Below are 27832 nucleotides of genomic sequence, written 5' to 3'. Positions count from 1 at the left end.
GCAGACCTCCTCCCAGGAGCCTGGGCTTTAGACCTGAAGGGATCTCTTTCTAACAAGCTGGTTTCTCCAGTCAAGAGGATGAAGCTGGTTGGCCTATCAGAGGGAGGTATGATCATGGCCTTTCTGACTGGGAGGTTGTTGGCTGCTTCTTGGCTCCTAACACTCAGTGGGTCTTGGCATCACTGTGATCAGGTAAGTAAGCCGGGAGAATTTGATGCACTCTATTGTCTGATAAAGTATCATGATCTCCTGCTTGCTTATAGCTCCTTCCTGGTTATTTGTTGGTAATGTTGATCAGAGAGTTGATAGTTGTGGTACTGTTGGTGGTGATGGTCCCTTCACAGCTTCCTGTATCTACATGTTGGAGTGTAGCTGAGATTGCATCCCTAGGTATTTCATCCAGTCTGGTAGCTATAAATTCTATCCATGTGTTAATGACCACCAATTTTATTTCACCTCCTTTGGTCTCTCTATTGAACTGCCAAGTCATAAGTTCAACTTCTGACTCCAAACTTCCACTTGGAGTCTCAGATTTGACACATGAAACTCATTTCTTTATTTCACTCCCAAACCTGTCATCCACCACCTTTCTCTCACTAAATGGCATTATTTCTACTCAGTTGCTTGAGTCAAAAGTATAGAAAAATGTGCTTGATTCCTCTTTTTTTTCCCTAGTCCCTCCACATCCATTCACAAAAATGTTTCAAAACTATATATATATGTTTTAAAAAAGAACCAAATAGAAATTCTGAGATTGAAAAGTATAATATCTGAAATAAAAAACAGTGAAAAAATTGGGTGGACTCTGAAAATACACTGTGTGTGTGTACCTGTGTATACAAATACAGCCAGTTCTCATTATTCATGGTATAGAGGTTGTATGAAGTCACCCCAAACACAAAGTAGCTAATAGCAAAATTTTGCTTCCAAAAGAAATAGAAGGTTTGGTTCCTGTGAACCTCTGGTCCTATTTTTGTAAACCAATAAACATAGATCTTTGTTTCATGAGTGTTTCTGTTTAAAGACACCTAATTTATTATATGTGTTGATTCATTAATGTTGAACTCACATCCAACGGCGTTATAACTCATGCCTGATTGGAGCTCATCTAACACTTGTGTTTTCTCCATAAGACACGTCACAGTCTTAAGAACACTAGACAGCACTTCAGCACTAGGCTTGAGGCCATTTTGAGCAGCATAATTACCAACAAAAAGCACAAAAATGATAACAACATGGAATTAAGTAGATGGCAATAGGATGCTTGTTTACAAAATGACCTGAAACAAGGAGACAGCTTTGTCTTGCTCACCCTCTGCTGGGAACACATGTGTCTGGGAACATTTGTGTCTGGCAACACAAATTTTTCATTGCTCTGCACACCACCATGAATGACCATGGAAGCACCATGAGAACTGACTTGGGAGTTTCAGATAAATTTTAGAGAGTGGGTGACTTCACAAATTTGGAATATGTGAGTAATGAAGATTGGCTGTATATATACATATTTTCATTCTTTCTAGAATTAGTTTTTTAAATTAAATAATACATAGGTTCTCATAGGCAATATTTTTTATTATTGTTGAATGCCAGACAGCCTGAAATTTGGATTTATATTTACTCTCTGACCCAAGAGTTGCTTAAGAGAGGGTGGGAGAAAATGTACATTCTCTATTTCCATTTTCTAGGTATGAAGTTGAATGTGTATCAATAATATCAACTTTGTTAAAACGTATTATTTGGGTCTTTCATAGCCTTCTCATTTTATCCAATTGATCATCTGTGGACTGAGGGTAATAAAAAATAAGATTGTCTACTAGTAGAGTGTTTTTACCTCTTATGATATTTCCTGTAATTTCTATTTGCTTAAAATATTTTGTCCTGGATTATACTTTGTTTGATAATCAGATCAGGATTCCCTGGTTTCTTTTCGTTGATGTATGCCAAAATTACCTTTGCCTGTACATTGATTGTCAGCATTTAAAAAAAAAATGTGTTTTTACTTGAGCCTTTTGTATATGGTTAAAAGTTGGGGTTTACTTTGTAATTTAATTACAAAATATATTATTTAAATAAGTGAGTTAAGTCCATGTCCTTTTATTGTTAGGACCAAAATGTTTGAACTCGTTTCTGTCATGTTAATTTGTACTGATGATTCATCTTGTTCTAGTGTCTTGGATATTAAAAATGTCAACACTGCATTCTGTCTTCAATGCATTTATGTGCATGTGTGTACTTGTGATACTTAGGAAGGTTTGCATTTTGGTTGTAGTGATTAAAGCTGGGCATAGGATTGCTTAGCTGAGACTAACCCTCCCAAATGTTCTTGCAGTTAGCCCTGCCACATTTCTGCTGAGTAGGAGAAGCATGAGCCACTTCTGGGTCTTTCCTTTAAAAGAAATGAATGGTTGAGTTCTTGTTCATTTCCCATATTTCTTTTGGTTTGGAGTATATACTTATGATATTTACAAAGGTTTATTCTTTTGTTGTAGTAATTACTCTTAGAATTACCTTTATATGGTACCTTTGATCCTCTCTGTAGACAGATCCCATTAATTTCCCACCCGGTAGATTTGCAAAATTAGCATGTGTCCTATATTTCTCTGTCCAGTCTCTTTCCTCTCCCACCCAATTTAGGCCATATGTTCCCTTTATTTTTTACCTCTCATATATTAAAAGTGCTTTATATTTATCCTTTATTTATCCAAATAATACCCCTTGACCCCAACAGTAAAACAGACAATGGCCTTGCTCTACCACTCATATTTCTGCCTTCCTCTGAAATTTTTTTGGTATTACGTTATATGTATATTTTCAGGACATATACACTTATCACTCTGGTCTTTCACCTCATTTACATTTTTACTTTAATCTTCTTGCCAAAATGTCTCAGTCCTGTCTTGGTTTGCTGAAGTGGACCTTCTAGCAGTTTTCTGAATAGGTATTCATAGGACCAATATTTCCAAAATGTTCCTATTCAAAAGTACTTGCTTTTATTATTTATACCTGAAAATAATTTGCTTGTTCTTTACTTCTAGAACTGTCTTGTAAGACTTTCCCGAAATCTTTTGTGGCATTCAATGTTGCTATAGAAAATTCTACAGCCAAAGAGAGTCCTCTCCCTTGAAAATGACTTGGTCTTTCGGCCCAGGCTGCCCATTCAATTCTTTATCTTTAAAGTCCAGTAAGTTTGCTGAAATATATTTCAGGGTTGACTGGAATCTGTTTTCTCTGCTACAGAGTGAAAATACATGTACTTACGCAAAGTATATTTGATTTTTTGAAATAATTTCAGAAATTTTTTCTTGAACTTACCTTCAATTATGTCTTCTGTTACTTTGAATCTCTTCTTCAAGAACACTAAGGATTTGTTCACTGCTTTCTGTTGATAGGGATATCACCCACATTTTTCTTTTAATGGAAAGACCCAGACTATTCTGCTCACATCCCATTGGCCCACACTTAGTCACATGGTCAGAGCTAAGTGCAAGGGGAGGCTACAGGCAGCCAAGGGTCCTATGAAAGAAAAGAGAGAATACTTATGGGTAACAAACAGCAATCTGCTTACCTGTTCTCCACGTTTTTCTCCCAAGTCCCTGATCTCCTCAAAGAGGCAAAGTCAGACTCTGTTGGTTCAAGCCTGGCCTTGTTGTCACCTGAGGCACTTTGGCAATAAAAGGAGCTTAAATGTGGATGCAACCCAGAGCTTTGTGGCCAGAGACAAGTTAGCGTTGAGTGGAAAATAAGGGAGAAAGTGTTAGAAAAGTCTGTTGTAATTGATGAACCCAGCTCTCAATGGAATGAGGAGAAATTAAGCAGAAGCCAGACTCCTGGGTATCACATCAGATCTATGCCCAATATACACACAATTACTTAAACCAAACTCAGGGCACACACCACACTGTTGGTCCCGTAGAGACAAATGACACCCCATTCTCTGAACTGAGTTCTGTGATTTTCATTTCTACCTCATTCCTTGTATTCTCTTCTTTATCTCTCTTCTTTTTCCTGCTCCCTTCCCATTCTGCTAATGTTTTTCTTCTCTATTTCTTTTGGTCATTCTTTAAAATCATATCATACAAAACACGGCTGTTGGGTTTACATGGCACTGTAGCGATGACAAGACTTTTCTTCTGGAGCTGAAAACATATTTGGATATACATTTCTTTCATTTGGAAGAAATTCTTTCAATTTCTTCTGATTATTTCTAATACCATATATATATTTGAATATATTATTATTATATATTAAATATATTTTCAAACATAGTATTAATCACTCAGTCATGTCTCTTTGTGATCCCATGTACTGTAGCCTGCCATGCTTCTCTGTCCATGGAATCCTCCAGGCAAGAAAACTGGATTGGGTTGTGCACACTTCAGTAGTTGCAGCATGTGGGCTCAGTAGTTTCAGTTCCCAGGCTCTGGAGCACAGGCTCAGTAGTTTTGATGCATGATGCATGGGCTTAGTGACTTCACAGCATGTGGGATCTTCTTCCCCAACCAGGGATCAAACCCATGTCTCCTGCATTGGCAGGCCAATTCTCAACCACTGGACCACCAGGGAAGCCTCCCATACTTATTTTTATCATCTTGTTTATTTCCCAGGTTATACTTAACCTGGTCTAAGAATTTTGTCCTCTGAGTTTTTGTGAAATCTCACTGCCATATTTGATTTAGTAGTTGGAATGAGAAGTCTAAGCACAGATCACATTTGTTCCTTCTCTTCCTTCCTTATCAAACCTGTTTTCTTAAATTGTTCTTTCTATGCCACAGGATGAGGTCTTAAATAAGCCCCAGAGTTGTGTTAATCCTTTTCAGCAGCAGTGATATTCTCACTCAACATTAAAAAGACTGAGCTGATATAATATATTAAAACTGTAAAGTAGGTAGGGGGAAAATTGGGTAAGACCAGCCTCTTAGACCATTTACACATCCTCTCTAATGTCATTCAGTATCTACTGCTTTCGACTAATTCAAGTTGGGGAGGAAGGAGAGAAGGAAGGAGTCAAGAGCAGGAATGGCCCTCTAACAATAAACCCATCAGTTCTCCCAGAAATAGCAGATGCATGAGTCACATTTGAGGGTTCATCAAAGATCCTCCCCTTTCAGGGAGAATTTCTCACCTGAAGTTCCCCTGATGCAGGAAACCCAACTGGTGACTTACCACTTCCTTCCTAGTCTCCCAGCTTCCAAGAGGCCCACACCCCTCCTAGGGTCACCTCTTTCATCCAAAATGTCCTCCTGGACACAGTATCTCTCAAGAATTAACTGAACCTCTCCCTTCGCAGGGAAAGCTCATGAAAACCATGCCACTTCATGGTCTTCAGACTTTCTAGACCCCTCTCTAGACTTTCCAGGTTTGAGTCTTTAAATACCTCTGCCTCCCTTAAGCCCTTGGAGATACAGATTAATTATCCTGGAAACTTCCTCACTTGTCTTGAGGGGAGGGGAGCACTGAACTTCTATAGCAAGTCTCTGGTGCCAATAGATAGTATATTTGAATAGGAAACCCAAGAACAACCACTCTACTTCCTCTGGTGTATTGAGAGAGAAACTTCACAAAGAACAATTATTACCTGGACTTAAACCCCAAATCTGCCAGTAAGGAGAACTCTTAAGCTAAACCAGACTACTTTTGTATCTTCAATTTATTTGGCCTAACAGGTTTGAAGGAAGGTGAATCAAGCAGTGCCAGAGAAAAACATAGAGGAACAGAAAATATTTTTCATTTGCCTAAGAAACTATGGTTGCTGCTGCTGCTGCTGCTAAGTCACTTCAGTCGTGTCCGACTCTGTGTGACCCCATAGACGGAAGCCCACCAGGCTCCCCCGTCCCTGGGATTCTCCAGGCAAGAACACTGGAGTGTGTTGCCATTTCCTTCTTCAATGTGTGAAAAGTGAAAGTGAAATCGCTCAGTCGAGTCCGACCCTTAGCGACCCCACGGACTGCAGCCTACCAGGCTCCTCCATCCATGGGATTTTCTAGGCAAGAGTACTGGAGTGGCTTGCCGTTGCCTTCTCCGAAGAACCTATGGTTAAACAGGCCCAAGCTGTAGTCCAGTGCAAGAAAGAGAAAGGAAGAAAGAAGGAAGAAAGGAAGGAAGAGAGAAAAGGGCAAGAATGCAGGGAAGAAATGGAAACAAAGCATAAGAGAAGAAAGGAAGGAGAGGGGCACACTCCATGGCCCTGCCTTGGGAATCGGCGTGTTTGAACATGGCATTCAAGAAATTCACCTGCACAGGCCCCTTCATCTTTCCTCTCACAGCCCATCACCTCTTATATATGAGAGCTATTCTCCTGAGATAGGGTTTCAATCAACCTTTTTTGATATCTCTCACTCTAAGATTTTCTATGACTTGAAATTATATTTCTACAAATTCCACTTGGGCAATTTCTCTTGGTTAATTCTTTAGATCTTTTTTGTCCAAACCCATGTGAACAAGCTCTTTTGTCTCTTTCATATTTTCAGCCCCAAAGACTTCATTCAGGGTTAAGGTGATGGCCAACGTATTATTTGTGTAGGTCACCATCACATATCCCGCGGTAATCCAAATTCTTGCATTACTGCATTGATTCTGCCACTCAAGCAAAGGAAATCTGGATTGCTAAACTTAACTTTTTAAATTTCAGAATGCTTCAGTTTCTTTATAGGTAACGGGGATAGTAAAACTCCCTGAGATAAATTAGTAAATGTAAGGGTCTTAATTCGTGTCTAGCATATAATAAGCACGTAACAACTGTTCAGTTCAGTGGCTCAGTCGTGTCCAACTCTTTGCAACCCCGTGGACTGCAGCACAGCAGGCTTCCCTGTCCATCACCAACTCTCAGAGTTTGATCAAATTCATATCCATTGAGTCAGTGATGCCATCCAACCATCTCATCCTCTGTTGTCTCCTTTGCCTCCTGCCTTCAGTCTTTCCCAGCATCAGGGTCTTTTCCAATTACTCAGCTCTTTGCATCAGGTGGCCAAAGTATGGAGGTTTCAGCTTCAGCATCAGTCCTTCCAGTGAATATTCAGGACTGATTTCCTTTAGGATTGAGTGTTCTGAACTCCTTGCTGTCCAAGGGACTCTCAAGAGTCTTCTCCAATACCACAGGTCAAAAGCATCAATTCTTTGGTGCTCAGCTTTTATTATAGTCCAACTCTCACATCCATACATGACTACTGGAAAAACCATAGCTTTAAGTAGAGGGAACTTTGCTGGCAAAATAATGTCTCTACTTTTTAATATGCCATCTGGGTTGGTCATAGCTTTTCTTCCAAGGAGCAAGCATCTTTTAATTTCATGGCTGCAGTTACCATCTGCAGTGATTTTGGAATCCAAAAAAATAAAGTCTCTCACTGTTTCCATTGTTTCTGCCTCTATTTGCCATGAAGTAATGGGACTGGATGCCATGATTTTAGTTTTTTGAATGTGGAGTTTTAAGCCAGCTTTTTTACTCTCTTTCATTTTCACCTTTCATTATTATCATTCTCAAAGTGTTCCTTTAGATACAAGAAATAAAACTTGCCTTAAATTCTTTTAAATGTAGACATAAATGTATCTGGATTAGTGCGAGAATAAACAACATGAAATCTAGGAACCCAGGTTAACCTTCAAAGGCTTGGTAAGTGCAAGGCCATGGAGTATTTGTTTTTCTTTATGCAGTAGGATCTAGACAATTTACAGTAAAATGGAATTTTTTTAAAGTATTATTGCATGCAATGCAACTTTTCAGCAGCATTTGTTTTATATTTTTCTATTTTCTCAGAAAGAGGGGGAAGACATAGAATTGAAATTCTGAATAAGCCTCAAAGAGGCAAACAAGAGGAAATAAATATATAAATAATTTTTAGTAACTAAACGTCTAAATTCTTATGTTTTATTCTATACTTTTATTAATAGACTTATTTCTCTAATTACTTTCTGTAGCTACTAACCCGGAGAAGGCAATGGCAAGCCACTCCAGTGTTCTTGCCTGGAGAATCCCAGGGACAGGGGAGCCTGGTAGGCTGCCGTCTTTGGGGTCACACAGAGTTGGACACGACTGAAGTGACTTAGCACAGCAGCAGCAGCAGCTACTAACCATTGCGAAATATACCAGATTTAGTCAACTTCTAAAACATGACAGGGAGACAAATATGATATCTCAAACAAGTAGCATGGTGGTGGAATCTGCAGCCAGAACCCAAGGCCCAAGGGCTTCTGCAGTGCTGAACTGATAACTTTTGAGGCTGGAAATAGTTGTAGCTATAAAACACTGTGTAACTCACAAGTGATGAAACTGTCCTGCCCCACTCCCCACCCCCCTGAGGTAGTCCTGTGGACTTGGGTCTGTCACATTGTCTCTTCTGCCTGAGTTTATTCCTCTGTAAAATGAAATAATAATAAAGAGACTAACTGGCTAGCAAGGCCCACTTCAGCTTCATGTATGAGCTGTTTTCTCCTGGAACCAGCATTAGCAAATTAGTACTCTAGGATTCTAGCCATGGGAACTGAATGATGGGCATAGACCTTTAGCTAGAAAGCATCCCTGACTTCAACAGTCAGATACTGCTGATGATGGCAGACCTACACATGCACATGGACATGCCTGATCTTTTTGGATGCAATCAGCAATTAAATCAGATACTACATTTTTCGGAAATATCTAAGTCAACATTTTGTGCTATCTCTAACCCTACCTACAACTTTAGGAGCTTAGGCATCAATTTTACATTGAAGGCAAAAGGAGAATGGGTCAGCAGAGAATGAGATGGTCAGATAGCATCAATGATTCAATGGACATGATTTTGAGCAAACTCTGGGAGACAGTGGAGGACAGAGAAGCCTGGCATGCTACAGTCTGTGAGGTCACAAAGTCATACATGACCTAGTGATGGAAAAACAGCAACAAAAACAACAATCAATTTTATAAGCTTCCCTTCTTTGGGCCATTGAACTAGTTTTTTTTTCAGTCCTTGCTCATTTTTGCCACCACTTTTGGTCAAAACCTTTCAAGTATAGTTTTATGGCAGTTATCTGACCTACAGAATTGAGCATAAAGTTTTCCTTGAGACCTATTATTACTGCCTTTAATCGCTGCCTCTTTATAAAAGTAAATCTTCAGTGCTTTTATTTAATTTGTATTTTTAGCTGTGCACATCAATTTTCTCATCTGTAAGATGAGGATAGTATTAGTTCTTATTTGATAAATTTGCTCTAAGGATAAAGTAAATCAGTAGAGACAGGTTCTAAGGATCGTTCCCGGTGCACAGTAAAGACTTGACAGGTGTCCAGCTTCATCACTCTGCTCACATTGCTGCTCTGTTACTTGGGAAGTACGTAAGACATGGTTTCAATTTTATTTGGAATGACTGGGAAATGTTAGTAAAAGAAATACAGGATGTATCTCAGATAGGCATCATCTTTGTAACTAAGTCTAGGCCACCGTTCCCCAAACTAAGGTCCACAGGGCAAATTCAATCCATGAACTGCTTCATAAATAAATTTTGAGTGGAACACAGCCAGAGCCACATTTTACCATTTACGAACTGTCTATGGATGCCTTCACAATAAAACAGTAGAGCTGAGTAATCACAAAAGGAATTGTGGTCCATAACACCTTAAATATTTTCCTCTCTGGCCCCTTACAGAAAAAACTCCTAACTCCTTATCAAGGCATTTGACATTTTTCTTGATGTACTAGACAGACTCCTGAAAAGTGACACTTAAATGGTATTTTTGTAAAACACTATTTGCAATACAATGTTGTAAAAAGACACATTTATGTTATTTTTCTACTTTCTCCCAGGGAGAGAAACAGTCTGCACTGAGTCTTTGAAAAGAGGCAGAAAAAGAGGTAAAAAATAAATGATTAATGCATTTTTAACTAAAATAATGCAAATTTCTATTTTATAATTCATGTTTTTAGAGAGCAATCAATTTTCTTAATTGACTTATAGAGCCAGTAACAAACGTTAGGATAGTCCTGGTCCTGGTCAGTTTCAACAACACAACAGGCACCCGCTTCACTGATTAGTCAATTGATCTGAGAGACCCCCGGGCCTCCTAAGCAGGTCTCCCCTCACCACAGTGATAACTTTTGAGAAGGGGAATATGAAGAAATATATCTAAAGAGTATGACTCACATAATATTTAGTTCATTCTTCTCTTGCCTACATAGAGAGCCATAGGCTAGCCACCAAAGGGGACTCTGAGTGGTAACGGGACCTGTTACCAAAGAAATTCCTAAAATTTCTTTGATTGTATAACTTTGGCTTGTCACTCATTTTTTTGGCCTCAATTTCCTCCTCTGTAAATTGGTGGGTGGCAGGTGAATTTGACGGAGAAGGCAATGGCACCCCACTCCAGCACTCTTGCCTGGAAAATCCCATGGACGGAAGAGCCTGGTAGGCTACAGTCCATGGGGTCGCTAAGAGTCGGACACGACTGAGCGATTTCACTTTCATGCATTGGAGAAGGAAATGGCAACCCAATCCAGTGTTCTTGCCTGGAGAATCCCAGGGACAGGGGAGCCTGGTGGGCTGCCGTCTATGGGGTCACACAGAGTCGGACACGACTAACGCGACTTAGCAGCAGCAGCAGCAGGTGAATTTGAATGGCCTCCTACGCCCACCCAACTCTAATAGAACTGACTCTGGAAGGACTGTCCACAGGCTACCCTCCCCATCCAGAGAGAAGCCCCAACATCAGTCTTTAATGGATCCCCTTCAATGCTGGCCAGAAGGGCAAGAGAAGGTGTTCCCACTACTGACATTCTTCTAAGATTCTCAGCACCTACTTCAGAGGAATCAGACCTCAGCACCCTCACCCAAGGGTGTACAGAGGCCCTCTCCCTGAGCAATTTGTGGTTTCTTCTAGAGCAAGTTACATTCTAGCCACAAAGAAAGCGTGCATGAAAGAGAAGTGAAGGAAAGCAGAAAGCAAGGCAGGAAGATGGAACTAACCCCCTGGGGTGCCATTGCAATCCTGCTTTGTTGCCCCAGTTGAGCCCTCAAACAGGGAGAAAAAATGAAAAAGTGAGGCTTTTTATCCATCTGTATAACTTCAAAGCAGTGATATGACTATAAATCTTCCTTCAAAACAGCAGGAAGAAAATGATCATGCAATAGGTAGCTGGGGCCGGCAAGCTTGGAAATTCAGATCCTTCCTCAAGAGGTGTGTATGTAGGATTTCAGAGGATTGGGATATAAAGTGACATTAGCTTTATGGACCTAACCTGCCATAAAAGAAAGACCTAGATATGTACCTAATTCATGGGAGAAATCCTCCCATTACATTTAAGGTATAAAGAAGGATCTAAAGATGGGGGAGGAGAGACCATTTTAGAGCAAGATGGAATGAAAAAAACACATGCTTCCTTGCAGGTCCAAGAGTTCCCAGAGATCCAAATATGGATTTTCAACGTGATCAGCTTCCCGTGACTTGTGGTGAGGCGATGGGGACTTTATATAAGGAGAAAATGAGAAAAGGTGGGCTTCACAATATTCTACACTTTTCAGTTAGAAAACTCCCATGTGAATAATGTATTGTACAGGTTGTGGGGAGGAACATGTTTCTAAGAGCATCCCCAGGTCTGGTGGTTCACTAGAAAGACTGAAAGGGCTCAGCATATTGTTGAACTCATGGCTGTTATTTATTCTATTGAAAAGGCACAAACACAAAAAATCAGCAAGGGGAAAAAGCAGTTTCCAAAGTCCTCTCCCAGAGGGGTCACCATGACGCACTTAATTCTCCAGCAACAATATACAATGTTGTCTGCCAGGGAAACTGCCCTGAGCCTAAGAGTCCAGGGTTTTTATCAGGGGTTAGTTACATAAGTACATTCTGCCTGCTGCTGCTGCTGCTAAGTCGCTTCAGTCATGTCCGACTCTGTGCGACCCCATAGACGGCAGCCCACCAGGCTCCCCCGTCCCTGGGATTCTCCAGGCAAGAACACTGGAGTTGGTTGCCATGTCTTTCTCCAATGCATGAAAGTGAAAAGTGAAAGTGAAGTCACTCAGTCATGTCCGACTCTTTGCAACCCCATGGACTGCAGCCTACCAGGATCCTCCACCCTTGGGATTTTCCAGGCAAGAGTACTGGAGTGGGGTGCCATCGCCTTCTCCACCTTCTGCCTAGCACATGTCAAAATTCCAAACTCTTGGAAGGAAAGCAGGCATTCCACACACACTATAACGTTTATACCAACAGTTCAGGCACAGTGAGTCACTCTCAAGTTCTGGGAATAGGGAGACCCCTTCCCAAGTCCATGTTCCCAGATGCCAGCCAAGGGCCATCTGGAAAACAGACCTTCTAAAGAAAGCAGACTCAATTCTTCTCTGTTGACTCCTTTCCACACAGCATCCCAGAGAGGCTGGAGGAAAGATGGCATTTCCACACTTTTTAAATTAATGAACATTAGCTGACCAAGCCATCTCTTCTCCTGCCATGGAAAGTGCCCACGGGTTCCCATCTGCACCCAATATAAGAGCAAGTGCTTCAATAACAGGATGGAAGATGTACACCTTTGAGAAACCCAACAGCAGCCTTCACAGTTGACTCCCTGTAATGTCTGTCTGGCCTTTTGCTCACTGAAAAAGAGCACAGCCTTTAGGCTGAGAAGACCTGGATTCAAGTTTCAGCTGTACCAAGAATGTCTATTTTGTGTGGGCCAACGTAGTATCTCTCATACTGAACTTAGTCTTCACCCAAATGGGAATAATAATAAAACTTGCCTCACCATATTATGAGAAAAAAGCAAGATAATAGATGTAAAAACTTGCAAATTATTATTGTTATAGTACAAATGCTCATCTTGCTCATCTATCATAACTGATACCCTCCTCCCCAAGTATTGGGTTGGCCAAAAAGTTTGTTCAAGTTTTCCATAGCTTATAGAAAACTCCGAATGAACTTTTTGGCCAACCCAATATAAATGGGTTTTTTGCTTTTGTGTGTATGTTAGTGGCTCAGTCATGTCTGACTCTCTGCCAACCCATGGACTATAGCCTACCAGGTTCCTCTGTCTGTGGAATTCATCAGGCAAGAATATTGGAGTGGGTAACCATTCCCTTCTCCACAGAATCTTCCTGACCCAGGGAGCAAACCTGGGTCTCCCTCACTGCAGGCAGATTCTTTACCATCTGAGCCACCAGGAAAGTCCATATATAAATGTTTGCCTAATGACTCTATCAGTTCAGTTCAGTCGCTCAGTTGCGTCCGACTCTTTACGACCCCATGGACTGCAGCGTGCCAGGCCTCCCTGTCCATCACCAACTCCCAGAGTTTACTCAAACTCACGTCCATTGAGTCAGTGATGCCATCCAACCATCTCATCCTCTGTCATCCCCTTCTCCTCCCACCTTTAATCTTTCCCAGCATCAGGGTCTTTTCAAATGAGTCAGTTCTTCGCATCAGGTGGCCATAGCACATATACAATTTAACTTTTCCCACTTTATAGCATTTCCTAATTTCTTTTAACATAAAACAGCTTGAGTTCAAAATATGAGAAATAGTTGCTTGCCATTAGCTGAAATGATCAACTTTTGTACAAGACAAGGCAGGTGTAGCTGTGGTGACCCTGTGTGACCTCACTTGCCCCCCCAGAAACTCAGCCTGGTTCTATCTCAGGTCTCAGAGAAGGGAAGAGCAAGAATCTTCCCTACTCATCTTTAGATTCATTCTTTTTTTTTTTCTCTTTTGAACATAATGAAATATTTTTTTAAGTAAATATGGGTAGTAACTAGGGGCTTCCCAGGTGGCACTGGTGGTAAAGAACCCGCCTGCCAATGCAGGAGACTTAAAAGATGAAGGTTCAATCCCCTGGAGGAGGGAATGGCAACCCACTCCAGTATTCTTGCCTGGAGAATCCCATGGACAGAGGAGCCTGGCAGGCTACAGTCCACAGGGTCCCAAAGAGTCGGACACAACTGAAGTGAGTTAGAACGCACCCCAGGTAGTAATTACTGTCCTTCTCTTTGCATGAAGGTCAAAGTATGCACACTGGACAGGAAGTTGGTTCCTACTCTTGCCTTTCAGACTGCTCTGGGTCCCCAAGAGGGGACTCTGCTCTCCTGTTGCCCATTCTGAACCCAAAACTGGTGGCCCAGATTCATGCGTGGGGAGGTCAAATCTTGGGGTTTTCAGTCTGGTGCATGCCCTGGCAAGAAAGGGAGCTCACCGTGTCTTGGTCTCACAGGCACCTCAGAAAAGTGTATAAAGGATAAGAATGGAAAGTGGTTCACCCTCAAGGAGTTTGAAGATGAAGGAGACCACAAAGCCTCCAAGAACTGGAAGCAGAGTGTGCGCTGCGGTGGATGGCCCCTGAAAATCTTGATTCAGGTATTCTGGCGTCAAAGCACTGCAGTCAAGGGTTTTGTGCCATGGGTCACCAGTTTCAAGCGTTAGCAGGACACTTCCAGAAAATTACCATGCCTAGGTCACAATGCATATATTATCCCTAATAGTTCATATGGGTGCTATCTTTGCTGGCTTTCATTACAACTCAATCCTCTAAGTGTGTAAACATTTATATTTAAATTTTTAAAATTTTTATTCAATTTTTAAAAGTTACTTTCCACTTCCAATTACTACAAAATATTGGCTGTATTCCCCATATTGTGCAATGCATCCTTGAGCCTGTCTTATACACACCAGTTGTATCTCCCACCTCCCTACTTCTGTGTTGTTCCTCTCCCCACTCCACTCTTAACCACTGGTTTGTTCTCTATACCTGTGAGTCTGCTTTTCTTATGTTATATTCACTAGTTTGCTATATATTTTTTTAAGATTCCACATATAAGTGACACCATGCTTACATTTGTCTTTCTCTGTCTGACATTCGCTTACTTTGCATAATGCCCTTCAAGTCCATCTATGTTGCTGCAAATGGCAAAATTTTGTTCTTTTCTATGGCTGAGTAGTATTCAAACTCTTACAATTTTGGAGGTAGAACAGTAAAAATTGTGACCTTGGCGCTGCCACTAATAATTGCCATTGTGTAATTTGGTCACAGGAAAGTAAATTAAATTTAATAAATTTAATTTGTTGGGGGAAGATCTTAGACTTTGTCGGGGGAATGTTTAAAATAACAATAATAGAACAAGCAGAGTGAGTATTTTCTGGATAGACTTATGAAGTTCATTCTTGAAAAAAGATATTTTAAAATAAAATATCTCTTTGATCCTCATATCGGCCCCGATGGGAACAAAACAGGCCAGATTTCTGTCACAGATGAACTCATGCCTCCTGGCTCTGGACCAAATGCCCCAGATGGTCCTTCCTTGTGCCACTCTAATGATGAGAAGATAGTTATTGAATACGTCTAAAGCCACAGGGACTGTAAACTGTGGCCCCCAGCCCCTAACCAGGAAGACAACTACTCATTTATAAGCACAGTACGGCACAGTTCATGGGTAGGATAATGAGATTCACTGGCAGGAAGAGACACAGTAGCTCAGGGGAGGGAAGGTCGTTTCTGTCTTTGAAGTTAAGTCCAGTTTCACGGGACAGTTTGCACTGAGCTAGGTCTTTTGCTTGCTTGCAACAAGCAAAAAGTTAGGACTGAGAAATTCTGCATAGGAAGGATAGTGTGATTTTTCAAGAAGTTGTGGGTGATAAGGCTTCCTACATGAACAGGCCTGATTGTACAGGCCTTGAGGCCCAAGAAAAAAGACTGAGCCCTTCATTTAATCATTGGGCAATCAAGGGAGGTTTGGGTTCGGGACTGACTGACTAAGTTGAAAGAGTGTTGGAGAGGTAAGAATCTGCTCAGGGAATGCAAGATGGATTACAGGGTGGGGAACTTAAACCCATGGAGACGTCAAACGACCTCCATCACCTTTCTACCTGATCAACCCCACTCACCCTGCAAGGACCAGCTTAAACAGCACACTCTGCTGGAGTCCTTGGAAATTCCCTGAACTTGCTTCCTATCGCAGCTGTAAAAATTTCCCACAAACTTAGTGCCTTCGGTTCAGTTCAGTCAGTTCAGTCGCTCAGTCGTGTCCGACTCTTTGCGACCTCATGAATCACAGCATGCCAGGCCTCCCTGTCCATCACCAACTCCCGGAGTTCACTCAGACTCACATTCACAGAGTCGGTGATGCCATCCAGCCACCTCATTCTCTGTCGTCCCCGTCTCCTCCCACCCCCAGTCCTTCCTAGCATCAAACTCTTTTCCAGTGAGTCAACTTGTCGCATGAGGTGGCCAAAGTATTGGAGTTCAGCTTTAGCATCAGTCCTTCCAATGAACACCCAGGATTGATCTCCTCTAGAATGAACTGGTTGGATCTCCTTGCAGTCCAAGGGACTCTGAAGAGTCTTCTCCAGCACCACAGTTCAAAAGCATCAATTCTTCGGCGATCAGCTTTCTTCACAGTCCAACTCTCACATCCATACATGACCACTGGAAAAACCATAGCCTTGACTAGACGGACCTTGGTTGGCAAAGTAATATCTCTGCTTTTTGATATGCTATCTAGGTTGGTCATAACTTTCCTTCCAAGGAGTAAGCGTCTTTTAATTTCATGGCTGCAATCAGCATCTGCAGTGATTTTGGAGCCCAAAAAAATAAAGTCTGACACTGTTTCCACTGTTTCCCCATCTATTTCCCATGAAGTGATGGGACCAGATGCCATGATCTTCGTTTTCTGAATGTTGAGCTTCAAGCCAACCTTTTCACTCTCCTCTTTCACTTTCCTCAAGAGGCTTTTGAATTCCTCTTCACTTTCTGCCATAAGGGTAGTGTCATCTGCATATCTGAGGTTATTGATATTTCTCCCGGCAATCTTGATTCCAGCTTGTGCTTCTTAAGACAACATAAATCTATTATCACACAGTTCTGCCGACCAGAAGCATGAAATCAGTTTCACAGGACTCAAGTCAAGGTTCAGCAGGGCAGCTTCCTCCTGGAGCCTTCCAGGGAGAATATGTCCCTCACTTTTTTCAGCTTTTGGAAGCAGCCTTCATTCCTTGGCTTGTGGTCCCTTCCTCACACCACTCCAGCTCTTTTTCTGTCATCACATCTCCTACTATTGACTCTGGTCCTCCTGTCCCCTCTAATAGGGACCAAAGTTCCTTTTACTGTATAAGTTAGCACATTCATGGGTCTGGGAATTGGAATGTGAACATCTTGGTGGGGATGGGGGAGTGTGGGGAACAACAGACATTATTTAGCCTACTATACTTACCCATCTCTGGATCCTGAAATATTCTGAGAGCACGGTTTAAACTTTATCATTCTTACCATTTCTGTGCCAGCTTTTCCCACTTGTCTCCCCAAAGAGAGTGTGTGTCCAAGGCCACTGATAAGGCCTGCCACCTGTCAGTCACTCACTAGGTATGTACCAAAGGAGTAGCTATAGTACTCGAGGTATAAATCCACAAGTTAGAGGGATACTGGGGGGTGGAAAGGAAGTGGCAGGTGTAGAAGTGGTTGTAAAGGAAATTCTGGCAAGACTTTATAAGGAGAGCAAGAGTGAGGATGCCGTTTTTAAAGCTGACTTTAAATCTGAGGCTGGGTAACAGAGAGTAGCATGTTACAGACTTGGAGAGGGAGGTTGTTTCCCATGAAGGTCCCCCGAACTTGTGTTGACAGTGGGGCATGAAAGGCAGTTGGAATTACTGAGCTCACAAAGTAGAAACAAGGACCCATCACAGCATGAATCTCATTTTTCTTTCAGAATGGATCCCTACCAGACCCATCAAGAAAAAGGAAAAAGGTAGCTATTCCCTTCTGTCTCACCTACCATATTGTTGATTTTCTCTCTGGCTTTATTTCTTAGTTTCTAAATTAACCAATTATGATGAAGTTTGACTTTATAGTATGGTGTTTTTGCTACTTCCAAACATTTATGTGTGTGAAGCCAGGACTTCTTTGAGTTTTAAAACATTTGAGATAGAGGGTGGAGATAATCCTTAAAAATAGATAACGAGGCAGAACTGACCTTGAACATTTGTTTTATAAAAATAGGTGAGTAAGTCCCCTATATATGAACGTTACAGTTGCAAGCTTTCAAAGATGCAAACATGCATTCACATGTTCAATCACATAAGTTAGTTCACATGTCTGGCGTGTGTTGTCATGTATGTGAATCCTCCACAGCTGATTGTGCTTTTGTGTGCTTTACTGCACAGTGCAGTATAGACGACAGTAGAGCAGTACCTTTATTTCAAGTCCAGGATGTCTGGAAGCGACTGTAAAAGCAGCAGTGATGTAGCTGGTATGGCTAAGAAGCTCCAGGAATTGGAGGCCCAGAGGAAGGACGAAGAGAGACGAGAAGAAGAAGTAACTGCAGAACTGAAGAGATTCACAAGGCAGGAAATGTCAAGGGGATTTTCTTTATCTGAAGAGGCAGCCTTAGTGTCTGAGGCACAGGACTCGGACATAGAAAGGTACATGAAGGTTGTAGCAGCCGTTCAGAATGCAGTCCGGTGCTACCGTGTCATCCATGATGAGAAAAATAGAGCCACTACCCAGACATCACTGGATCGTTTTTTAAAGAGAGTAGACAGAATTGAATCCAGCGAAGAACTGGAACCTGTGTCATCAATGGCAGGCGTGAGTGAAATTGCAGCTCGCCCTCCGTCTCCTATTGCCGCCGATCCTTCAGCTCTACCGTCTTCCACCTCCTGGCCCTCCTCCGGTCAGTAACCCTTCTTGCCTGTTCACTCGGTGCCAGCCTCTGTGTGCCAGCTGTTGTACTGTACTCCTGCACTTCTCAAGGTACTCTGCTGCTGCTGCTGCTAAGTCACTTCAGTCGTGTCTGACTCTGTGCGACCCCATAGACAGCAGCCCACCAGGCTCCCCCGTCCCTGGGATTCTCCAGGCAAGAACACTGGAGTGGGTTGCCATTTCCTTCTCCATCTCAAGGTACTCTAACTGTACATTAAAAATGTTTTCTTTACTCTTTGTGTTTGTCTGCTTTTTCTGTATTATTTGTGTGAAAAGTGTTACAAGTTTATTACAGTACAGTACCATAGAGTTGATTGTGTTAGCTGGGTACCTAGGCTAACTTTGTTGGACTAACCAACAAATTGGACTTTCAACATGCTCTCGGAGTGGAGCTCATCAGGAGGTAGGCGAGTTTCTGTACTGTCTTTCTTAAAAAAGTTTTTGTTGGGGTACAGTCGACTTAAGCATTGTATTAGTTTCAGTATACAGCAAAGGGAGTCAGTTATATATACACATATATCCATTCTTTATTTTTTAGATTCTTTTCCCATATAGGCCACTGCAGTGGGCATACATGTTTAAAATTAGACATAAAAGATGGAGCTAGAGGTGGAAAAGTGTGATTTTGGAAGCATCATTAAACAACAAAAGTGTGTTTACTGATGGTTGCTTTTGCAACACTGATTGTATTTTCACTGGTTTTTCTGGGCTCTGGCTTTAATGAAATAAGGATTGAGCAAAATGAAACAACTCATGGTCACTGTAGCTGACCTAGTATAGACCTAATGTAGAAATCCCCTTCGGAACGAATATATAGCCATATGTCACCTGGTAAAGCAAAAACAAAACGAAACCTCTTCTTCACTTGCACACAGCCACTCACACTGAGTCCTTCCACAGGGGGTCTGTTTTCAAGGTAAACTTTATTTCCTTCATGGAGATGACACTTTAAAGAATAGAGTGATTGGGAAGCAGGGGTGCCCTGTAGAAGAGGCTGCTAACTTGGAAAATCTTTTCCTTTGTGGAGAGAAAGCCCCATCAGAGGGGCTTTGCAGACCTTCATGCCACCTATGAAGGCAAATTCTCTCCTTCAAAGTAGCATGTGACATTCATGGACCAGCGCTGTCTGTGTTGTGTGGATTGTGGGGAAGGCGTCAGATAGTTGATGTCTTCCTCTCCAAGACAGTGTGTGAGAGAGAAGCTATGAGGTGAAAATAAGGAATTAGAAAAGCTTCCATTTTCCTAACTTTCAGCAGAGGTAACCTTGGCCATTTCTGCCAAACCAGGAAGTCATGATCTTCACAAAGCTGGTTTCTGGGGATACCTGCTCCACTGACTATATGTTAAAGATTCAGTAACTAGGATTTGCATCCACTGGGTTTTCTGGAGAAAGAGATGTTATTTGCACTGTTCATTAAGACCAAATGCTTCCACCCAGTCCTAGGGAGTGAATGCTAGGCTATGCGTGCATGCTCAGTTGTGTCCGACTTTTTGCAACCCCATGGACTACAGCCCACCTGGCTCCCCTGCCCATGGGATTATCCCAGGCAAGAATACTGGGTGGGTTGCCATTTCCTCCTCCAGGGGATCTTCCTGATCATGGGATCGAACCCGTGTCTCCTTGGCTCCTGCATTGGCCAGCAGATTCTTTAACTCTAAGCCACTGTGGAAACCCTAGTCCTAGGGGGTCAAGGGTCATTCAGTCTGGGTTAATCGATTAGTTGATCATCTCCCACCCTTCATCACAGATGCCCTCTCTTGGTTTCCTTTGGGCTTACAGCTCATAAGGTGTCACTGCCTCAGTTCTTGGAGGGTCTCTCTAGAGCATCTCTTCCTTCTCCAGCCCCTTGGCTTCTGCTGCTTGTGTCTTCTTAGCACCAAATGGCATGAGAAACCCTGACCCAGCAGCCTAAAAACGGTGGTCAGCTTCCATGAGGGTGAGAAGAAGGAAACGCGGTTACATGGCCCCAAGCCAGGACCTCTCAAACACAGGTAGGGATGTCCCCAAGGATGTCCCTAATGGGACATTCCTCAGGCTCTCCTATTGACAGGGAGCACGTGGGCAAGACATGACTTGCAGCCTAGAATTTCCTATGTTTGAATTTTGTGTCTCTTTTTCTTATATTGAAGTTATAGATGCAAAGAGTCTACCGATCGACGTGTGTTCCAATTCACCTCGGCTCACTGGGCTCAAGGATAATGTTCCGACTGTTATGATTTGGAAAGATCAGGCCATTTTGCTTTGGCTCATAATACCGTAGTATAAGTAGAGGCTCTGCATTCTTGTAGCAACAGACCTCACAGAAACACTGAGAATGAGATGAAGTATTTAAAAATTCAGATCAGCAGGACTGGTAATGGGCTGGATGTCTGGGATGGGGTAAGGGAAGGAATCCATGTTCGCTTCCAGTGTCCTGGGTAAATGGTGGGGTTCTTAATGAGGTGAGGGAGCACCAGAAGAGGAGCACATTCAAGACAGAAAGACAAGGACTGTGATCTGGGGCACAATGGGTTTTAGACATGATGAAAGACATATAATTTTATGATAAGAAAAAAAGTAGCATTTGGATCCTTGGGTACTCAAAAGAAGACCAGGAGACCAGAGACACAGGCCTTAAAGCCCAGGGATGAATGTGGTAGGTCATGGGAGTAGTTGTGGTCATCTCAGAGAGGAAAATGGGCAGGGGACAACAGGACAAAGCCCAACAGAATTCCAACATTCCAGATTTGGAAGCTGAAAAGAAAGAAGAAACATGTTTTAAAAAATCAAAGAGAATAGAATGTGATGGAACAAAGCATAAAGAGTGTTTCTAGAAGGAAGAGGTGAATGGCCCTCCCCACCCCCTCCCCACTTCCTCAAAACCCATCAGAGTCCCAGGTACCCATCACCAGGTGGGCCGGTCCCCAAATCTGTGATTGTTTTGTACCTAGACTGTCATGCAAGTACTGTCATGTGAATTTCTCCTTCCAGCCCATGGTGTAGAAAGGGTAGCTTCATCTAGACAAAGAGCTGCTATCCATTAATTGAACTGTTTCCCACCACACGGTTATCTCTCCACTCAGGTGGCCCAGGAGAGGGACCAGGTGCCCATTCTCTAGGCATTTCTGCAGAACAGACACATGACCCTCATACATAGAAATTGTAGTATATAGAGATTCACATGTTATTGCCACATAGATTATCACCAAAAATAAAAAGGAAGAAATTTAATTCTCCTTACCCACCAATGGGCTCCTTCCTTGATCATTCTTATTTTGGTCTATAGATTCTATAGGTTTTTTAAAAGATTTTTTTATGTGGACCATTTTTAAAGTCTTTATTGAGTTTGTTACAATATAGCTTTTGTTTTATGTTTTGGCTTTTTGACCGTGAGGCATATGGGATCTTAGTTCCTCAACCAGGGGTTGAACCTGCAACCCCTGCATTGGAAGGGGAAGTCTTAACCACTAGGGTGCCAGGGGAATCCCCATAAATTCTGTAGTTTTAAAATGTGCTGCTTGTTACTCCACAATACTTAGATGCAAACGCTGTCAATTTTTTTCTTTTTTAAAAATAAATTTTATTTATTTTTAATTGAAGGATAATTGCTTTACAATATCGTGTTAGTTTCTGCCATACATCAGCATGAGTCAGTCATAGGTCTACATACGTCACTTCCCTCTTGACTCTCCCTCTCACCTCCCACTCCATCCCACCCCTCTAGTATGTCACTGAATGAAATAAAATCTGGCTAAAGGCCCCACATATTGAGACTGGGGGAAAATCCTGCACCAATTGACTTTGTGGGCCCTTCCATCTTCCTTACACAGGACAAAGCACCAGGTCTTCTATGGGCTCAGAAAATTAGGGTAAGACCTTGGCCTTCAACTCCAGTGGTTGCCATTACAATAGTTCCCAGCCATTGAGAGATGGCACCTCCACACCGAGATGCCAAGCTAAGTCATGGGATGGCTTTCCCTAGGCTTCAGAACCAGAGAGGTCTGTCTGCCCTGGCATCCACCTGGTCATCTGTGCCCTTGGTCTTTCCAACCAGAGGCACTGTTGCAGGCTCAGGGGCTCTCCAGCACAGAACCCATAGCCTAGGAATGCCTCCCCAGGTCCTTCAGTTCACAGAGAACTCACGGCAAGGAAAATAGGATGCAAGGGTCTCTCAGATGTTTACCCTATCATGTCAAGTCTCAGTAGGGACTTCCCTGGAGGTCCAATGGCTACGACACTGCTACCAGTGCAGGCAGCGCAGGTTCAGTCCCTGGTCAGAGAACCAAGATTCCCATGTGTCATGCAACATGACCAAAAGACAAAAAAAAGAAGAATTCTCAGTAAATCACTCTTCAATGAGTCAATGTAAATGATGTAGTGGAGACAGCTAGATGAGACACTGTGCTCCTGAGACAGATTTGCCTTCAGAATAATAAATTCCTCAGATTATCTTTAATTTATCCTTTTCTGTGGTTGTTGAAAGCCTTGTCAGAATCTCTGCCTCTATAAAGAAAACTTTGAAAGTTTAACACACAGCCACTTCCTCCTGAACTTCAGACCAGACTGTCTTCTCCTGAACTCTTGTAAACCATTTTGAGAATGGTTTACAAGTATCACCTGGGTACGAGTAAAGGCTGTGTGTCTACAGTGCCAACCACAGTGTTGACTTTCCAGAGTCTTGCTGATCCCAATGATGTCTACATCATCTCCCCTTCTAGCCAGAAGACTCAAATAAATGCGAGGTGTGCAGTGAAAAGAAAGCGCTGTTATCCTGTGATACGTGCCCAAGGTTCTTTCATGGGGACTGCCACATTCCACCTAAAGTTGCTACCAAGTGAGTGAGACCTGGCTCCCTCCTGCCTTCCTCCTTATGTTTCTCCCATCATGCTCACTCAGACTGCAGCGTTGTCTCTTGTTGTATGTGTCTTGATTCAGAAGCAGAGTCCTTACTATCAGGATTCAGAAATAAGATACATAGCTGTTTAACAGTGCTAGTTCAGTTCAGTCGCTCAGCCGTGTCCAACTCTTTGCGATCCCATGAATCACAGCATGCCAGGCCTCCCTGTCTATCACCAACTCTCGGAGTTCACTCAAACTCAAGTCCATCGAGTCGGTAATGCCATCCAGCCATCTCATTCTCTGTCGTCCCCTTCTCCTCCTGCCCCCAACCTTTCCCAGCATCAGAGTCTTTTCCAGTGAGTCAACTCGTCGCATGAGGTGGCCAAAGTATTGGAGTTTCAGCTTTAGCATCAGTCCTTCCAATGAACACCCAGGATTGATCTCCTTTAGGATGGACTGGTTGGATCTCCTTGCAGTCCAAGGGACTCTCAAGAGTCTTCTCCAGCACCACAGTTCAAAAGCATCAATTCTTCGGCGATCAGCTTTCTAGTAGAAGTAGATTAATGAGAAGAAAACTCTTCAAGCGGCGATTAGGTATAACAGAGAAAGGAATAACCCTCACTTCCCTCACGTGATTCCCGGACCCATGCATTTTGATGGGGTGATGATGCCGTATATTAGCTGCTGGTTTAAAACATATACTACCTGCTATGGAAACATCAATCCGAGGCTAGAATTTTGCAATAAAGACCCGATGATCTGAGCCACAGTCAGCTCCAGCTCTTACTTGTGCTATGATATAATAGGAGCTTCTCCATCTTTGGCTGCAAAGAACATAATCTGATTTCAGTATTGACCATCTGGTGATGTCCGTGTGCAGTCGTCTCCTGGGTTGTTGGAAGAGGGTGTTTGCTATGACCAGCATGTTCTCTTGACAAAACTGTTAGGCTTTGCCGTGCTTCATTTTGTACCCCAAGACCAAACTTGCCTGTTATTCTGGGTATCTCCTGACTTCCTAATTTTTCATTCCCATCCACTATGATGGAAAGGACACCCCTTTTTGGTGTTCATTCTAGATTTTGTAGGTCTTCATAGAGCTAATCAGCTTCAGATTCTTTGGCATCAGTGGTTGGGGCATAGACTTGCATTACTATGATATTGAATGACTTTCTTTGGAAACAAACCAAGAACATTCTGTTGTTTTTGAGACTGCACCAAATATTGTATCCTGTACCCTTTGACTGACTATGAGTCCCACTCCATTTCTTCTAAGGGACTTTTGCTTGCAGTGGTAGATATAATGGTCATCTGAATAAATTTGGGCTTAAATTGAAGAAAGTAGGGAAAACCACTAGACCATTCAGGTATGACCTAAATCAAACCCCTTACAAATATACAGTGGAGGTGACAAATTGATTCAAGGGATTAGATCCAGTATGCAGAGTGCCTGAAGAACTATGAACAAAGGTTTGTAACACTGTACAGGAGGCAGTGACCAAAATCATCCCAAAGAAAAAGAAATGCAAAATGGCAAAATGGTTGTCTGAGGAGGCCTTACAAACAGCTGGGGAAAGAAGAGAAGTAAAAGGCAAAGGAGAAAGGGGAAGATATACCCAACTGAAAGCAGAGTTTAAGGGCATAGCAATGAGGGCTAAGAAGGTCTTCTTCCATGAACAATGCAAAGAAATAGAGGAAAACAATAGAATCAGAAAGACTAGAGATTTCTTCAAATAAATTGGAGATATTAAGGAAACATTTCATGCAAGGATGGGCACAATAAAGGACAGAAATGGTAAGAACGTAACAGAAGAGGAGAGATTAAAAACAGGGGCAGGAATACACAGAAGAACTATACAAAAAAGATTTTAATGACCAAATAACCGCCATGGTGTGGTCACTCACCTAGAGCCAAACATCCCAGAGTGTGAAGTCAAGTGGGCCTTAGGAAGCATTAATATGAACAAAGCTAGTGGAGGTGATGGAATTCCAGTTGAGCTATTTCAAATCCTAAAAGATGATGCTGTGAAACTGCTGCACTCACACTGCCCACAAATTTGGAAAATCCAGCAGTGGCCACAGGACTGGAAAATGTCAGTTTTCATTCCAGTGTCAAAGAATGTTCAAACTACTATACAATTGTGCTCATTTCACATGCTAGCAAGGTAATGCTCAAAATACTTCAAGCTAGGCTTCAGTAGTACATGAATCGAGAACTTCCACACGTACAAGCTGGATTTAGAAAAGGCAAAGGAAAAAGAAATTAAGTTACCAACATTCATTGGATCATGGAAAAGCAAGAGAGTTCCAGAAAAAAGCATTTACTTCTGCTTCATTGAAGACATGAAAGCCTTTGACTGTGTGGATCACCAAAAAAAAAATAATAATAATAATAACTGGAAAATTCTTAAAGAGATGGGAATACCAGACCATCTTACCTGTCACCTGAGAAACCATATGCGAGTCAAGAAACAAGTTAGAACTGGACATGGAAAAATTGACTGGTTTAAAATTGGGAAAGGATTCCTACAGGGTTGTATATTGTCACTCTTTTTATCTACCTTGTATGCAGAGTACATATGGAAAATGCTGGACTGAATAAACCACTAGCTGGAATCAAGATTGCTAGGAGAAATATCAGCAACCTCAAATATGCAGATGATACCACTCTAACGGCAGAAATCGAAGAGGAGCTAAAGAGCCTCTTGATGAGCGGGAAAGAAGAGTGGAAAAGGTGACATTCATAAAGCTAAGATCACGGCATCTGGTCCCATCACTTCATGGCAAATAGATGGGGAAAACGTGGAAACAGTGACAGATTTTATTTTCTTGGGCTCCAAAATCACTGTAGACGGTGACTGCAGCCACAAAATTAAAATATGCTTGCTCCTTGGAAGAAAAGCTATGACAAACCTAGACATCATATTAAAAAGCAGAGACATCACTTTGCTGACAAAGGTCCATATAGTCAAAATTATTATTTTGTCTGTAATCATGTATGGATGTGAGAGTTGAACCATAAGGAAAACTGAGTATCAAAGAATTGATCCTTTTGAATCATGGTGCTGGAGAAGACTCCTGAGAGTTCCTTGGACTGCAAGGAGATCAGACCAGTCAATCCTAAGGAAAATCAGTCCTGAATATTCATTGCAAGGACTGATGCTGAAGCTGAAGCTCCAATACTTGGGCCACCTGATGCAAAGAGCCAACTCATTGGAAAAGACCCTGATGCTGGGAAAGACTGAAGGCAGGAGGAGAAAGGGATGACAGAGGATGAGATGGTTGGATGGCATCATCAACTAAATGGACATGAGTTTGAGAAAACTCTGGGAGATACTGTTGGACAGAGGAGTCTAGCAAGCAACAGTCCATGGGATTGCAAAGAGTTGGACACGACTGAGTAACTGAACAACAATCAAATGGGAATATCACAAAGCTGACAAAGCTGGGACTGTTCTGAGCCTTCAGAAGATGATCATCGCAGTTTTATCAAGCCAGCTTATCTTGAATCTCAGGGTTCAGGATAAGATCCCTGAATTCTGTGAGTGTGAATCCACTACTGCATTTCCTTTGTGGTAAAGTGTATCTTTGATCAGAGGTGATGACATGTGAGATAACACATAGAAGGAGAAGACATTCTAGAAGTAGTAGAATTTCTGTGGCCAAGGAGGAGAATCTCTACCAGGATTATATCCATCTCTATGAGAATAGAGCTCTTTTCCTCCAAAATGGGAGGAGTCTAAAGTAGCTCATCTGCTTCCATGAAGCTCCCAGAGATTTGCTCTCAGGAATCCAGCAAAGAGAGGCAATGCCAAAGAATGCTCCAACTACTGCACTACTGCACAGGCTAGTAAAGTAATGTTCAAAATTCTCCAAGCAAGGCTTCAACAATACATGAACCGTGAACTTCCAGATGTTCAAGCTGGTTTTAGAAAAGACAGAGGAAGCAGAGATCAAATTGCCAACATCTGTTGGATCATTGAAAAAGCAAGAGACTTCCAGAAAAAATGTCTATTTCTGCTTTATTGATTATGCTAAAGACTTTGACTGTATGGATCACAACAAACTATGGAAAATTCTTCAAGAAATGGGAATACAAGACCACCTGATCTGCCTCTTGAGAAATCTGTATGCAGGTCATGAAGCAACAGAATTGGACATGGAACAACAGACTGGTTCCAAATAGGAAAAGGAGTACATCAAGGCTGTATTATCACCCTGCTTATTTAACTTATATGCAGAGTACATCATGAGAAATGCCAGGCTGGATGAAGCACAAGCTGGATTCAAGATTGCCAGGAGAAATAGCAAATAACCTCAGATATGCAGATGACACCACCCTTATGGCAGAAAGTGAAAAAGAACGAAAGAGCCTC

General features: G+C 42.1%; 1 protein-coding gene across 9 annotated transcripts in view; it reads left to right on the top strand.

The window, feature by feature from the left end:
• The window catches only part of SP100 (SP100 nuclear body protein), a 101633-nt gene that overhangs the window by 69387 nt on the left and 4414 nt on the right, over window positions 1-27832 (top strand). For 5 of the 9 annotated variants that reach the window (XM_055397117.2, XM_088844958.1, XM_055397116.2 and 2 more), the window contains 5 exons: window positions 9776-9823; window positions 11352-11456; window positions 14165-14307; window positions 17649-17687; window positions 23339-23454. In XM_055397117.2, coding sequence (XP_055253092.2) covers window positions 9776-9823; window positions 11352-11456; window positions 14165-14307; window positions 17649-17687; window positions 23339-23454 — 451 coding nt within the window. Of the gene's footprint in view, window positions 1-9775; window positions 9824-11351; window positions 11457-14164; window positions 14308-17648; window positions 17688-18142; window positions 20478-23338; window positions 23455-27832 lie in introns of those variants that run through there. The other 4 variants (XM_088844994.1, XM_088844978.1, XM_055397115.2 and 1 more) reach the window with 3 other exon arrangements.

The sequence above is a fragment of the Moschus berezovskii genome, chromosome 2, assembly GCF_049115385.1.
Source record: "Moschus berezovskii isolate FMDL1 chromosome 2, NW_MosBer_1.0, whole genome shotgun sequence".
Taxonomy (NCBI): Eukaryota; Metazoa; Chordata; class Mammalia; order Artiodactyla; family Moschidae; genus Moschus; species Moschus berezovskii.
This window is presented reverse-complemented; position numbering and strand designations above follow the sequence as displayed.